General features: G+C 40.9%; 1 protein-coding gene across 2 annotated transcripts in view; it reads right to left on the minus strand.

Annotated features, from left to right (window-relative positions):
- Nup205 (nucleoporin 205) overlaps positions 1-4,953 on the minus strand; it is a 65,239-nt gene extending 60,286 nt beyond the window's left edge. For both annotated transcript variants that reach the window (XM_047562476.1, XM_047562475.1), the window contains exon 1: positions 4,736-4,953. In XM_047562476.1, coding sequence (XP_047418432.1) covers positions 4,736-4,763 — 28 coding nt within the window. In that variant the 5' untranslated portion in view covers positions 4,764-4,953. The remainder of the gene's footprint in view (positions 1-4,735) is intronic.
- Between the last annotated feature and the right edge of the window lie 10,308 nt (positions 4,954-15,261).

Consider the following 15,261-nt stretch of genomic DNA (forward strand, 5'->3'; position numbering starts at 1 on the left):
ATTACAAATAATAATAATAATAAAATGAAAAGGGCTGGGGATGTAGCCCATGCTGAAGCACCTCTGGGTTCAATCCCCGGTATCGGGGAAAAAAAAAAAAAGGGACTGGAGGTACAGCTCAGTAGTAGAACGCAAAGAACTGGGTTCAGTCTTCAATGCTGGGAGAAAAAAAGACCCCTAGGCAAACGACACATGCCTCACAAGTATTCCAAAAATCTGATTTAGAGCTGACAAAAGCTAATTCTATATCCTTAAAATATTTAATATATAACAGGACCTCTGCAGAACTAATAAATTGTTCTTGCATTTTACATGATTGGCATAATAAGCTCAGTGAACTTCATTTTTTAAAATATATTCTTAGTTGTAGATGGACACAATACCTTTATTTTATTTATTTATCTTCATGTGACACTGAGGACTGAACCAGTGTCTCACATGTGTGAGGCAAGTGCTCTACGGCTGAGCCACAACCCCAGTCCAAGCTCAGTGAACTTAAGTTCCATTTCTCCATTTCTGGGGAAGCAGTCAATAACAGATCAAAAATCCACATACACACACAAAAATCACAAGTACTAGCCTACTTAGTTCATCATTAACATCAACACATCACCAAAAGTAACCATGACAAAGATTTATCTTCAGTTTGATCAATTTGCATTTTTTTGGATTCTTTTACTGATTACAATTTAAAAGTTAGGCCAGGTGTAGTGATATATGCCTGTAACCCTAGAAACTGAGGCAGGATTACAGGGCAGCTTGGGAAACTTAGTGAGACCTTGTCTCAATTTAAAAAATAAATAAATAAAATAATAGTAATTTTAAAAAATGAGCTGGGGGATAGAGCTTATTTAATAGTAGAGCATCCTGATGTTCAATCCCCAGTACCACACAAAAGAGAAAAGTTGTACACTTTACTGAACAACTAAATGTGTAAGTTTGAGTTTTCCTAAACATTTTGGGATACCTCCTGCAAATCACACTTATTCATTCATCCATCATGTATGAGATTCTATAAGCTTACAGTGTGAGGGCCCATCAATCACATAATTATGCATAAATGTAATCTCCAAATGTATAAGTACTAGGAAGGAAGGTACCCAGGGCAAGAGAGCACATAATAGGGGAACATGATCCAACCAAAGAAGTCAGCTGAAAGGATTCAGGAAGTGATAATTAGGCTGAATTCTGAAAAGTAAAAGTAGCAGTTAGCTGGAGGATAAGAGGTGCATTCCAGGGATGGGTCTGGGGCTCAGTGGTACAGCAGTTGCTTAGCATGTGTGACACCCTGGGTTTGATCCTCAGTACTACACATAAATAAATAAATTAAATAAAGGTCCATCAACAACTAAAAAACTATTTAAAAAAAAAGGTGCATTCCAGGAAAAGACAGTAAGTGGGAGCCCACGGCAAGAGAGAACACTGCCTTGTCAAAGAACTAAAAAAGGCCAAGAGAGCTGGAATACTGAAAACAAGGATGGGCAAGGGAGGCAACTGCCATGCCACACAGGACTTCCTAGCCCATGCTAAGGATGTTGGTGTTATCCTAAAGATCAAGCAAGATGAAGATTTAAAATGCCTGCTACACTGAGTGAAATTGAACATGTTACCTTTACTGAGAGCAGTTTAAGATGAGAACAGACTAGAACAGACAAAGGAATAGAAGATATGGTGAAAACTGACAAATCCTTTCAAAGGTGACATGTGAAGAGGAGCAAGAGGACAGTAAATGGAGCAGAGCATAAGATCAGCATAAAGAACAGAGTTAGTAGAGAAAAAAGAAAGAGCAAGAGGTAAATATACAAGAGAGAGAAGTAATAGGGAGTAGGACATCCGGTGGGATTTACCTCAGGCAAGACAGAAGGAAACTGATTCAAAAGGAAGCAGATACATTTAGATTTTTAGGTTTAAGGATGAAAAAGGAGAGTTCATACCTGGTGCCTTCTATTTTCTCTAGAAGGGTTGGGATTTAAAGGTCTGATGAGCAGAAAGGGTCGGAAACAGTCACTGCTGTGACTGACAGGGTTGACCAGACTACCACAAAAGAACTGTCAAGCAATGTTAATAGCTGCTTACACACACACCTGCTAGTGTGTCTACTTGGTGGAGGTGATACAGGTCACAATACTAGCAACTCATACAACTGAATCTCAAGCATAAGTCTTAGAATTCTCATTCTTTTTTCCCTTCTCCAACTTTAAGTTGTTCATGTGTGTGTGTGTGTGTGTGTGTGATTAAAGAAGAATCAACATGGAATGTCATCTTTTGTTAAGTATATTCACACTGTCATGCAAAACTTAAATAGTACATCCATCAAACAACTCATTTATCTTTCCCAGACCCTGGCAACCACAATTCTACTTTCTGTTCTAAAACTCTGGTTATTTTAGATAGTTCATGTAAGTGAAATTATACAATGTCTTTTGTGACCCGATTATCTCACTTAGAAAATGTTCCAAGATCCATTCATGTTGTAACATGATAGAACTTTTGTTTTTAAAACTGTACAATATTTCTTTGCATATATATGTCATACTTTGTTAATTCATTCATCCATCACTCATTCATCCACAGACATTTGGGTTGTTTCCCTAAGACTTTTTTTGAGTGGGTGGGTACCAGGGAAGCAACTCTGGGAGAGACAACCACTGAGTCACATCCCCAGTCCTATTTTGTATTCTATTAGAGACAGGGTCTCACTGAATTGCTTAGCACCTCACTTTTGCTGAGGATGGCTTTGAACTTAAGATCCTCCTGCCTCAGTCTCCCCTGCCGGTGGGATTACAGGCAGGTGCCACCTTTCCAGACAGTAAAATGTTTTGTTTTGTTTTGTTTTGATAGTCTCTTGGGCTGGGAGCATAGCTCAATGGCAAAGTGTTTGCCTACCATGAATGAATCCCTGAGTTCTATTCCCAGCACCACAAAAACAAAGTAACAATAAATTTAAAAAAATAAATAAATAAAAGATATTCTCCTACTCAAAGATATTCTCCTACTCCAGGTCTTTAAAAACGTTTCCTTTTTGGTTGCTAATTAAACACTTCTCTCACAAAGCTTTATTATACAATGTATAATCTGCAGCTTTTGGAAACTTTTCTTTCCTTCAGTGATTTGTTTGATAATAACTCAGGATAAGTACATGGTAAGTTGGGTGTGGTGGCGCAGGCCTGTAATCACAGGAGCTCGGGAGGCTGAGGCAGGAGGATCACAAGTTCGAAGCCAGCCTCAGCAACAGCTAGGGGCTAAGCAATTCAGCAAGACCCTATCTCTAAATTAAATACAAAAAAGGGCTGGGGATATGGCTCAGTGGTTGAGTGCCCCTGAGTTCAATCCCCAGTAGCCTCCCCTCTACCCCAAAAAAGTACATACTGAACAACTGGATATTTCCACAATTGTAACATGCAAGCCTTGCTTTTAAGTCTACCTGTAGTGAGAGAGGGTCTGCAATATCAAGCATGCAATTTGATTGCCAAATTCATAAATGTAAATATAGAAAGTCTGATGTCATAAAATCAATTAGGTTGTGCTTAAGCTCTACTCTTATGCACTAGTATAAGCACAGAAGATTGAATTAGCTGTTTAACTTCACCACTGAAGTCTCTACTTTTAAATCTATGAAGTGAGGTATTTAATAGCAGCTACTCCAGGGGGCATAAAGGAGACTGCATGAGGTAATGCAAATATTACACCCTTTCCAGTTCTGGGACATAGTAGTTGCTCAATAAATACAACACCTCATTATTGCACAATAACTTAGGGCATTTCTGAAATGGTTATTGGTCCTGTGAAAGTAGACCTGTATCAAACAGTAACAACAACAAAAGACTGCAAAGAGACAGAAAATACTCCCAAGAAAGAGTTGTCTTAGTTCTCTTGAATGGCATTACCACAGAAAATCTCTTAATAGTTAAGTGAGTCTCACTCGAGGTATTAGCATTCTGAATGTTTTCAGCACCGTTCTGCCCGGCTCAGTTCTTTTGGAATCTTTGCCCTGCCTACTACAAGCCTGTACTGAACCGCAGGGATTGTGAGGGTCAAAATGCACCCACTCTTTCAAGAGTACCGGGGAGGGGGGGGGGGGTTCAAAATTACCAAAAGACGACCCACACCAAGTCTTCCATAGCTCCTTTACTACCGTCTAGATTTCCACTTACGCCAAAGTCCAGGGCTATACATACATGTAGAGGAGTGCCTAGGGCGGACCTCGCCCGCAGAGCTGGCAGGCATCTGCAGAGCTCGTGGCGCCCCTTCGCGGGCCCTCCTGGACGGCAGACTTCACAACCCGAGTGCGTGCCGCCTGTAGGAACCACCTCCACCCCAGCAGGGACCCCGATGCCTGCTCCGAGGAGTGACTCTCCACCTCGGCTCATGGCTGAGAACTACCTGGGGGCTCTGGCCTCGCGGCCAGAGGCTCGACGCTTATCACGACGAAACCTGGACCGTAGGTTCGTGATGGGAAGGCGGTGGGAGCAACCAGGCTCACCCAGGCTGCGCGAGGCTGCGCGATTGCCTACCGCGCCCAGCCTCCGGTCTCCACTCAAACCCCAGCTCCAGCGCGAGAGCCGCAGCGCCAACGCGCGCCATTCAAACCCGGAGGGCGTGCCTGGGGGGCCGGGGCGCGGGCAAAGCGGGGCCGCGCCCGGCGGGGCCTGGACCCCGAGCTCCTCGCGGCAGGTCGTCCCGGGGCAGCCGGCCTCCGCGCTGCCCCGCGCCCTCCTCGCCCGGCCGCACTTACCCGAATTTACCGCCAAGAGCGTGGCCATCTTGGAGGCGCACTACAGAGCCCGTCGCCACTGAGGACCCGGGAAAGGCGAGGCCGCCCCGGGCGACGCCTGAGCAGAAAGCCTCCGCGCGGCCCCTTCCGAACGGCGCGCTCCGCCGACCCGGCCTTGGGAGCCCCCCGCCGTCTGCTCTGGGCCGCAGCAGCCAATGTCCACTAGGACCATCGCCGTTCCAATGAGGCAAGAGCAGCCCGCCCGGGGCGCGGGGTCCTGGCCCCGACGTTGGTCGTGCAGTGCATCCTGGGACGTGTAGTACGCGACGGGGGCGGGTGGCGGGCGGCGTAGGTGGAAATAGGAAAGGATGCGCTCAACTGGTAACTACAGTGACGCCCCCTCATGATACAACAGGCGTGAATTCAAACCATCACCTACATTTCAAATTACATCTTCATGCCTCACTGTCTTTTCTCGCGGAGTGGTGTGGGATGTCACAAACCAAGTCTTCATAAGATTTCAATTAACTGCATTGCGCCGACGTAGTTACATAAAAGAAATCACGATTTTTACTATGACATTGTCAGATGTATACAAAATTAGAATGCCCATCCCGCTTCAAACAAGTGGCATGCACCGGGCATGCACTGTGCACCGGGTGGTACACTCCTGTAATCCCAGGGACACAGGAGACTGAGGCAAGAAGATTTCAAGTTTGAGGTCAGCCTCAGCAACTCAGGACACCCTGTCTCAAAGATTAAAAACTGAAAAGTGGTGGGGATATGGCTTAGTTGTAGAGCGCCCTGGGTTCAATCTCTGGTACAGAGGGTGGAGGGAAGAGGGACAGTCCCCTCCACTCCCCACTGCACAATATGGAAGATTATTTTGAAGGAAACTCCAGGTATCATTTCATAATTGCCAAGTATTTTTCTACCTAAATCCCCCAAAACTTCCTTTTTTACTAGTTAAATTTTAGTTGACTAATTTTCAGACGAAAATATATAATCATTACTCCTTAGTATCAAAAGCCAGATATTTATTTAAAAATTTACATGCATTGGGCTGGGAATGTAGAGTTGTGCTTAGCATGCTTAAGGCCCTAGCTTCAATCCCAAAGACCAACAAAAGAAAAATAGGAGGACCTCACATGCATTATCTCATTTAATCTCTGCAATAATTTTATTGGGAAGATAAAATTATAGCTATTTATGTCAGAGATGGCCTGTGTTCTTTAACAGTCTCTGTCAACTCACCAACATTTCTCTGAGGCTGGAAGTAAATGGAGCTTATGTTCCCATTTCAGTGTTAGAAATCAGAAGCATAAAATTTAGACATAAACAGAGTAGGTTGTTAATGAAATCAGGAATTTTATTGGGCACAGGGCTGGAGGTGTAGATTGAAGGTAAAGGCACTTATCTAGCATGTATGAAGCCCTGGGTTGGATCCTCGGCATACCCCTAGCCCCCCCCCCAAAGAATATCAGGCATATTTTAATTCTTTCAAATAAAAATATTGAGTGACACAGTGTACATTAGGTGACATAAAAGTCACTGCTGAGTTTTGGAAGTCATTGTTATATACAGATAAATGCCAAACTACAGTGAAAGTGGTTTTAAGGAGTGAAGGGAGAGAACATGAAAAGGCAAGGAGATTTTTCACAAAGTTTAGCACAAAAGAATAATGCTGACTAGGAACTTGACAGAAGTAGAGTTCAATGAAGATTTTCATTCTCAGACAATTCTTTCAAATCTCCTACCACATATATTGTTTTAAGCCTACCAACTCAGTAGATCACTTTGCTTTCTATGAAGGTTCTCTGGACCTTCTAGCAACTCCATCACCATCATTACACTTACAAGCATTCCCTCTGCGTGCCAGAAATTCCTCAGTCCTTTGCAACTAGGATATTGTCCTTAGAACCCCTTCTGAAACTACTCTCAGTATAGTCACCTGTGATCGACTGTCAGATTCCACAGGCACTTTCCTGGATTTCTTAGATATTATTTCCTCCTGTGGTCAAGGGGCACCACCGCTCCTTGTTTTCTTCCTACCTTTTTAGTTCTTTTTGAACTTCTTTTGTGGACTTCTCTTCCTCTTCTCCTGCACTAAGTACAGCTCTTTCCCTGTGGTCACCCCCTACCCTCTGTCCTTTTTCATTCTAACAGCTCTTGGAAATCTTGTTTAGTGAGAGGACAGTTGTTTGCTGATGAATTCTATACTTTGATCTGTCATCTGGTCCTCTCTGCTGAACTTCAGATTTGTATATCCAACTGTATAATCTATATCTCTATGGTCACAGTCATCTCAAAATCAATGTGTCCAAAACATATATCATCACTTTTCTCCTAAAATTCTGCCATCTGTATCCACCAAGTTGCCAAAGTCAGAAGACAGGAGTCTCTATATTCTTCCTTCTATTGCCAATCCCTGTTCATTCAACCCCCCCAAATATTTCTGGAACCTTTTTTTCTCCTCTGCTCCTTATGCCATTTTTCTCTGCAGGTTTCACCTCCTATTACTTGGTATCTTGTAATAGTCTTCTCAGTGGTATCCCTGATTTTCATCTCATTTCCTTCTCATGAACTCCTTCTATGGTTTAGATAGTAGATAATCCCCCAAAAGTTTGTGTGTAAAACAATGCTAGAAATTTTAGAAGTGAAAAAATTGGGCTATGAGAGTTTTAACCTAATCAGTGCATTAATCTCCTGATGGGAATTAACCGGGTGGTGACTGTAGACAGGCAGGGTGTGGATGGAGGAAGTAGGTCATTGGGATATACATTTTGTCCCTGGAGAGTGAAGTTGTCTCTCTCCACTTCCTGATGCCATATCCCCACCTTCTTTCCTCTGCCACATAGTTCTGCCATGATGTTCTGCCTCACCTTCAGTCCAGATCGATGGAGCTGGCTATCTATGGACTAAGACCTCTGAAACCAAGAGCCCCCACATAAACCTTTCTCCTCTAATCGTTCTTGTCAGGTCTTTTGGTTGCAGCAACGAAGAAGTTGACTAAAACAACTCCCAAAGTGATTTTCAAATACCCAAAGCAGGACATGTGCTTGTCCTGATCAAACTTATCAATGATCTTCTATGACCCAAGAGTGTCACCTGAAAAGTTCCTAGCAAGGTACTCATGACACTCCAGATAGGGTTCAGGCTCCTTCTCCACCTGCTCACCCACTTTCTTTCTCAAGGGCCCTTCACTTTAATCACTCTGAACTCTTTTCTATCCTCCTGGTACAAATGTGCTTTCTTGTACCAAGTACTGGATGGCTTTGCACCTGCTGTTCTATCCTTCTGGAATGCTCATCCTTACTTCCCTATTAACAGACCACCCACCAAATTAACCTCTTCTGAGTCTCAGAGTCTACATTAGTGCTGTTCCCGTGATGCTCTCTTTGACCCCACCCACTGCCAGGACTGATTCAGGGATTCCTTTCCCTACATCGCTAGTTCACTGTGACCCACCTCTCTTATGACCCTATTCCCTATGACATTGTCTCCTCACTGAAACAGATTCTTTTAGGAGACTGTTATTAAAAGACTCCCAAAGAATCACATATGCTTGAACACCAGTGGTGTCTAGCAGAGTAGGAAGCAAATGTGCTACAGACTTTCCCTGAAGGACCCACAACCATAATGTAGCAAATGGGTTCTGTGGAAGGGCTTCCCTTCCTACGCCCAGGACCCTTCTGACTGGCCTTTCTGCCTCCAGTTTTATTTCCCATTCATCTTCCACACTATAACCAGAGGAGTCCCTTCCTCCTCTATAATGCTTCAAGTTCTCGTCACTCCCCTCTTGCTGCTGTGTCACATCATCCTTTTAAATCTTTGCTTGTGTGACTTTCTCTTTCTAGAACAGCTTTGCCCCTTCTTCCTCTGGTCGCTCTTCTCTGACATTCAAAGCTCAAGACAGCATCACCTTCCCCATCCCATTTCTATCCCAGGTGGAGGAAAAGTTCCTCTTGTGCTTTCCCATGATTAAATTTTTTTATAACTTTGTGTCCTGGAGTGAACACTCCACACAGAAGATTAGGCCTGCCTCATGGACAGCCGGTACCATTTGTCAACTGAGAAGAGATGCAGAGAGGTCCAACTGCTGCCTTCCACCCACTGCCACACGATGTTGTGGGTTCCTTGACGATGGCTTCATGAGATGCCTGGAATTCCTGGGATAAGAAGGTTGGGTCCCTCCTTTTCTGAAACATGGATGACCACCATGGAACTGAAGAACAGAGGACACGCCATACTTCCTTCTCTAGCTGGCCTTGGGTCCTGACAAGGGCATGTGCCACAACTGTGGATATCCTAAAACAGGTTAGCAAGGAGGGCAGAGTCGTGAAGATGCTAATTGCAAGTCAACTCACAGCATCAGAAAGAAGTTGGATGGTATTCTGGAAATAGCATGGTGACGTGGCTCTGGCTCTGGTTAGGCAGTGCCCAGGGAGAGTGTTGCTCCCACGGAAAGTGTGATTCTGTCCAAGGGTGAGACTGCATTCGCCCTCTCAGAACACTCAAAAGTGAAACTATGTTCCTATATGAATGAGAAAGCATTGATAGAAATAACTACTAACCTGTTCCACTCATGATGTAAACTCAGAAACAAAGGACAAGTGAAGACAAATGCAAATGCATAAAGTAAATAAATTAGAGAAGAATACTTCCAATTCAAAACTGGCTTGGGTGGTTCTTCAGCAATGTGATTTATGTCTTCTCTTCCTACTTCACAGAGTTAGGACATCAGGAAGAACATGATAAGCAGTGGAGGGCACGGCCTGCTGGTGAAGTTGGGGAGAGATTCCTAAAACAGACTGCATCTGAATTCCTACATCGCCGGTGGCTTGCTGCGTAACAGTGAGCAAGTTACTCAACATCACTGAGCCCAAGTTTCCCCAGCCATTAGAATAGAAATAGTAATGCTTTCCTCAGATTGCTGTGGATATTCAATGAACTAATATAGCAATTTAACATCAAGCACTTAGATCTTCTGAGGTAGTATCAGGATGAATGAGCTAAAGAATGATGAGGGCGAAGTACAGGGATTTAAAACAGGAAAAAAGGAGCTAGGCACTGTGGTGCACATAATCCCAAAGACTCAGGAGACTGAGGTACAAAGACCACAGGCTAGAGTCCAACCTGGGCGACTTAGTGAGCCTCTGTCTCAAAATAAAAAAAAAAAAAAAGAAAAAGGGCTGGGGATGTAGCTCAGTGGTGACACATTCCTGGGCTCAAAAAAAGAAAAGGGAAAAGGAGCTATTGGATAAAGTGTCTAATAAAGATCTATCGATCCAGTACAACATCAATGAATTCTATTAATGAAATCCCATGGCAGTGTTGACTCTACCATGTTGAATGACCCTATACATTTAATTGTATTTTTTAAATTTTATAAGGTTTTATTGGAACATAACAGTGAACATTCATTTTTTCATTGTCTAACTGCTTTTACACCCAACGGTACCATCAATTGGTTACAGTATAAACCATATGACTCCCGAAGCCTTAAGTATTCACATAAACACAATACAATTTCAAATTCCTCCTAAAAAGTACACTCGTACATTGCTGGTGGGACTGCAAATTGGTATAACCACTCTGGAAAGCAGTATGGAGACTCCTCAGAAAACTTGGGATGGAACCACCATTTGACCCAGTTATCCTCCTCCTCAGTTTATACCCAAAGGACTTAAAATCAGCATACTACAGTGACACAATCACATCAATGTTTATAGGAGCTCAATTTACAATAGCTAAACTATGGAACCAACCTAGATGCCATTCAACAATGAATGGACAAATAAAATGTGGTATATGTACACAATGAAATATTAGTCATAAAGAAGAATGAAATCATGGTATTTGTTGGTAAATGGATAGAGCTGGAGAATATCATGCTAAGTGAAGTAATCCAATTCCAAAAAACCAAAGGCCAAAGTTCTTTCTGATATATGGATACTGACTGACAATAGGGGGCTGGTAGGGAAGAACAGAAGTACTTTGAATTAGACAAAGGGGAATGAAGGGAAGGGAGGGTAATGGGAATAGGAAAGATAGAATGAATCAGACATTACTATCCTATGAGCATATATGATTACACGACCAATGTAATTCTACATCATGTACAACTGGAAGGATGAGAAGTTATACTCCTCATATATATATTTTTTTTTCAAAATACATTCTTTTATCTTATATAAGAACAAATATTAAAAAAACTATAAATTCCTCCTACAGGATATTGAATTTGAATCTCTAGGTACCTAACGTACCTAATGTAGTTGGAACCATACATAATTTGTCCTTTTGTTACTTTTTTCTCTTAGCTTAATACCTCCAAGGTTCATTCATGGTATAGCATGTGTCAGAACTCCCTTTTAAGGCTGAATGATATTCCATAATATTCCATAGTATGTACATAGTACATTTGATTATCCATTCATCTGTTGATGAACACTTGGATTGCTACTATCTTTGGCTATTATGAATGATGCTGCTATGAACATGAGTATACAAATACCTCTTTGGATCCCTACTTTCAAGTCTTCCAGGCATATATCCATAAGAGGAATTACTGAATCACATGGTGATTCTGGGTTTAATTCTTTGAGGAATCATCATACCATCTGCAGTGGCTGTACAATTTTACTTTCCAACCAGCAACACACATGGGTTCCAGTTTCTCCATATCCTTACCAACACCTTTTTCTTTTACTTTCTGGTGTTTTCTTTTTCTACAATGACCATCCTAATGGGTATGAAGTGGTATTTCATTGTGGTTTGGTTTGCATTTCCTTAAGGACTAGTGATGTTGAGCATCTTTTCAGATGATTATTGGTCATTCATACATTTTCTCTGGCAAACATCTATTTAGTCTTCTGTTCACTTTTTAATCAGGGTTGTCTTTTTATTTTTCAGTTGCAGGAGTTCTTTATATGTTCCGAACCTTAAATCCTTCTTGGTTACTCATTTTTAATTTCAATTTAACTTATTTGTTTTTTCAATGTATTATTTTAAAAACTAGGATCATTCTGCAAGTGACCAGGAAAGGTTTTCATGAATAAGTCTTTAGGTCACTGCAGAACTTCCTTCTTAATTCATTTTCAAATAATTGTAATATTAAAAATATAAATCGCCATAATCTCAGCACTTAGAGATAACTTCAGTAATTTTGGGGTTGACAATGTTAGAAAACCTTAGTGATGATGGAATCCTAAAGCTAAAAGAAAGATGCTTCTGGAAATTAGTCTATCTCCATTCAGACAGGAAAAGGCATAACTATGATAGAATAGAACACATCTCCTAATAAGTACCATCTCACAAAGAGGATTATAAACTGAGGAAATACCTGTAAAAATAGGTCTGAATCAGTTGTTGCAGTATAAATATGAGGTACTAAGTGTCTTTTAAACATAAAAGTCATAGTATCATTTCATGGTTGCAAATAAGTATTGTAAAGTTATAATGAAAATGTATGAAGTAGTATATCAAGATGTCAGGCATGGCACCTGTAATCCCAGTTACTCAGGCAGCTGAGGCAGGAGGATTAAAAGTTCAAGGCCAGCCTGCACAACTTAGTAAGATCTGTCTACACACAAACACACACACACACACACACACACACACACACTCACACAACAGGAAAACAAATGGGAGGAAACAGGGGATGTAGCTCAGTGTTAAAGCATTTGCTTAGCGTGCATGAAGTCCTGGGATCAATCCCTGGTTACACATACACATACAAACACACACACGTGCACGCACGCATGCACACACACACACACACACACACACACACGAAGATTAAAAAAAAAAGGAAACTCCTTGTTAGGAATAAATATAGTACACATAATAAAACTGTAACCCCCACTGGAATCACTGGAATATATGCTACATGAGGACAGGGATATTATATTATTCACTCATGCCACTCAAGAACCTGGAACAGTATCAAGCACCTTGTGGTAGGGTCAATAAAGAACCACTGAGGTCTCGCCAGTGTGGTGCCCTCTACCATGTTATGATGCACCTCTCACCAGATGCCAGTTCCACGTTCTTGAACTTCCCAGCCTCCAAAACTGTGAAGTAAATAAACCTCTACTCTTTATAAGTTAAAAAAATAGATTAAGAATAATAAATATTTGTTGAATGAATGTACAGGAGGAAAAAAAAAACAGACGTATGAGACAGAGTTGGACTGAGAGAGAAAGAACCATTGAGAAGACTCCAAGAAAAAAAAAAATCCTAGTTTTTTTAAGGACACACACACACACACACACACACACACAATTTTCTTCTTTCCAGTGCTGGGGATCAAACCCAGAACTCTGCGTATGCTAGGTAAGTATTCTACTATTGTGCTATACCCCCCGACTCCAAATCAGAAAATATTTTAAACTTGGAAAAGAGAAAAAAAGAGAAAGCCAACTAAACCAGCTGATAATTCTTTTAAAAATATAATAAAAATAAGCCTGCGACTTGACTGATTGAAACAGTGAGCACATATATATCTTCAGATCCTACATTAAAAGATAAGAGAATATTATAAACAACTTTACATTAACACATGTCAATTGACAACTTAGATGAAATGGTAAATTTCCCTCATAAACAAAAATTTAGAAACAGAAAACCCGAACAGCTTTGTAACTGTTGATGAAATTGAGTTTGAGGTTGGGGAATACAGCTCAGTGGTAGAATGTGTGCTTTACACACACAAGGCCCTGGGTTCAATTCCAGCACCCTCTCCTCAAATGGAATTTATAATAAAGAACCATTCTACAAAGGAAACTCAAGTCCTCAATGGCTTACTTTGTGAATGTTAATAAATGTTTGAGTAAAAAAATGATATAGATCCTATAAAAATTCTTGCAGAAAAGAGAATAATAAACACTTCCCACATAATTTTAAAAGACCATTATTCATCTGATAAAGTCAAAGGCATTACACTGAAAGATAACCACAGACCAATATTTCTTATGAACATCAATGCCAAAATCCTAACTACTAAAAATCCCCAAATCCACAATATTTAGTAAAAATGATACATCCTTACTAGGTGGACCTTTAAAATTCAGTTTAGCAGTTTCTTTCCATTCACAGAGGAGACAGACTTACTAATTCAATTTTATAAGGACAGTAAATGGCAAAAGAATATTTGCTTATCCAGAGATATCACCAAGTCAAATCTTTGGAGAGGATGGTCCAGGCATTCTCCTTGTGGGACATCGTGACAGTCACGAATCTAGCTCATTTGATCTCCCTTTTCTAAGACAGATCATTCTGTATGTTCACATTTTGTGTGTATGCTACTGGGGCCTGGCACTTTATAGCCAAGTGCTTTCATTTTTTTCCCAGAATCGATTCATTGAGCAACTCTGTTGATGAGATTAGGAAGTACTCGTCTCTGGACTGGACTTGTTCTTCCAAATAAATGGCCATTTCATCCATCAAACTGTGTGATCACTATTTAAATTTGTAGTTTATAATAATTATTATTAGTTTCACTCTCAAATGATTTGGCAAATTAATTGGTTAATGGTTAACTCTCTCCTGAAAAGACCTGAGGGCAGAGACCTTCTTCTCACCTATATTATTCAGCAACTAGTCCAGAACATGGCTCAATACACAGTTGAATGAATGAATATAGTAATCTCAAAGGATAAATTTTTCTTCAACTCATTCCCCAATTCTAGGACATTTTTTTTCGCACTACTACTTTTCAGGCACAATTCTCTTTCCTTTTTACAGCATTTTGAGCACTTTGAGTAAAGTCATCCTGTCTCAGAAACATGGAGTAAGAGAAAGTATATGAATCCTTTCCACAACCAGGATTAGCCTAGCATCTGAACATACATGAGAAAGGTAGTACTACTTACCTTTATTCAAGAAAACACCTTCTACTCAGGACCAACCAAAAAAAAAAAAGGCTAATAAAAAATGACAAGAATTATCATTGTTCAAGCTACAAAATGCCAAATATCCTCTCTCCAACTAATATGAATGACTGCCACTTCTTCCTCAATTATAGTAGTCCCCCATTATACACAATTTCACTTTATATGGCTTCAGTTACTTGCAATCAATATGGTCTGAAAATATTAAGTGGAAAAATTTCAGAAACAAACCATTTTTAAATTGTGTGCCATTCTTAGTTGCAGTCCTGTTGCATCTAAGTATCATGAATCATCCTTTTATTCAGAGTATCCTGGCTGTATACGCTACCACTTCATTACTCTTCCATCGTCCCTTAGTAGCTATGAGGTCACCAGATCCACTATCACAGCAGGCAGTGCTTATGTGCAAGTGATTCTTATCTTACTTAATAATGGCCCCAAGTATGCCAAAGAGAAGCCTTAAAGTGTTTCCCTGAACTGAAAAGGTGAAAGTTCTTGACTTAATAAGAATAAAGGTATATGCAAAGGTAGCTAAGGTTTGCAGTAAGAACAAATCCATTGATGAAACTGTGAGAAACAAAAAAGAATCCATGCTAGTTTTGCTCTTGTACCTAAAATTGCAAAAGTTACAGCCACAGTGTATGTGATAAGTGC

Source organism: Sciurus carolinensis, chromosome 8, assembly GCF_902686445.1.
Source record: "Sciurus carolinensis chromosome 8, mSciCar1.2, whole genome shotgun sequence".
NCBI lineage: Eukaryota > Metazoa > Chordata > Mammalia > Rodentia > Sciuridae > Sciurus > Sciurus carolinensis.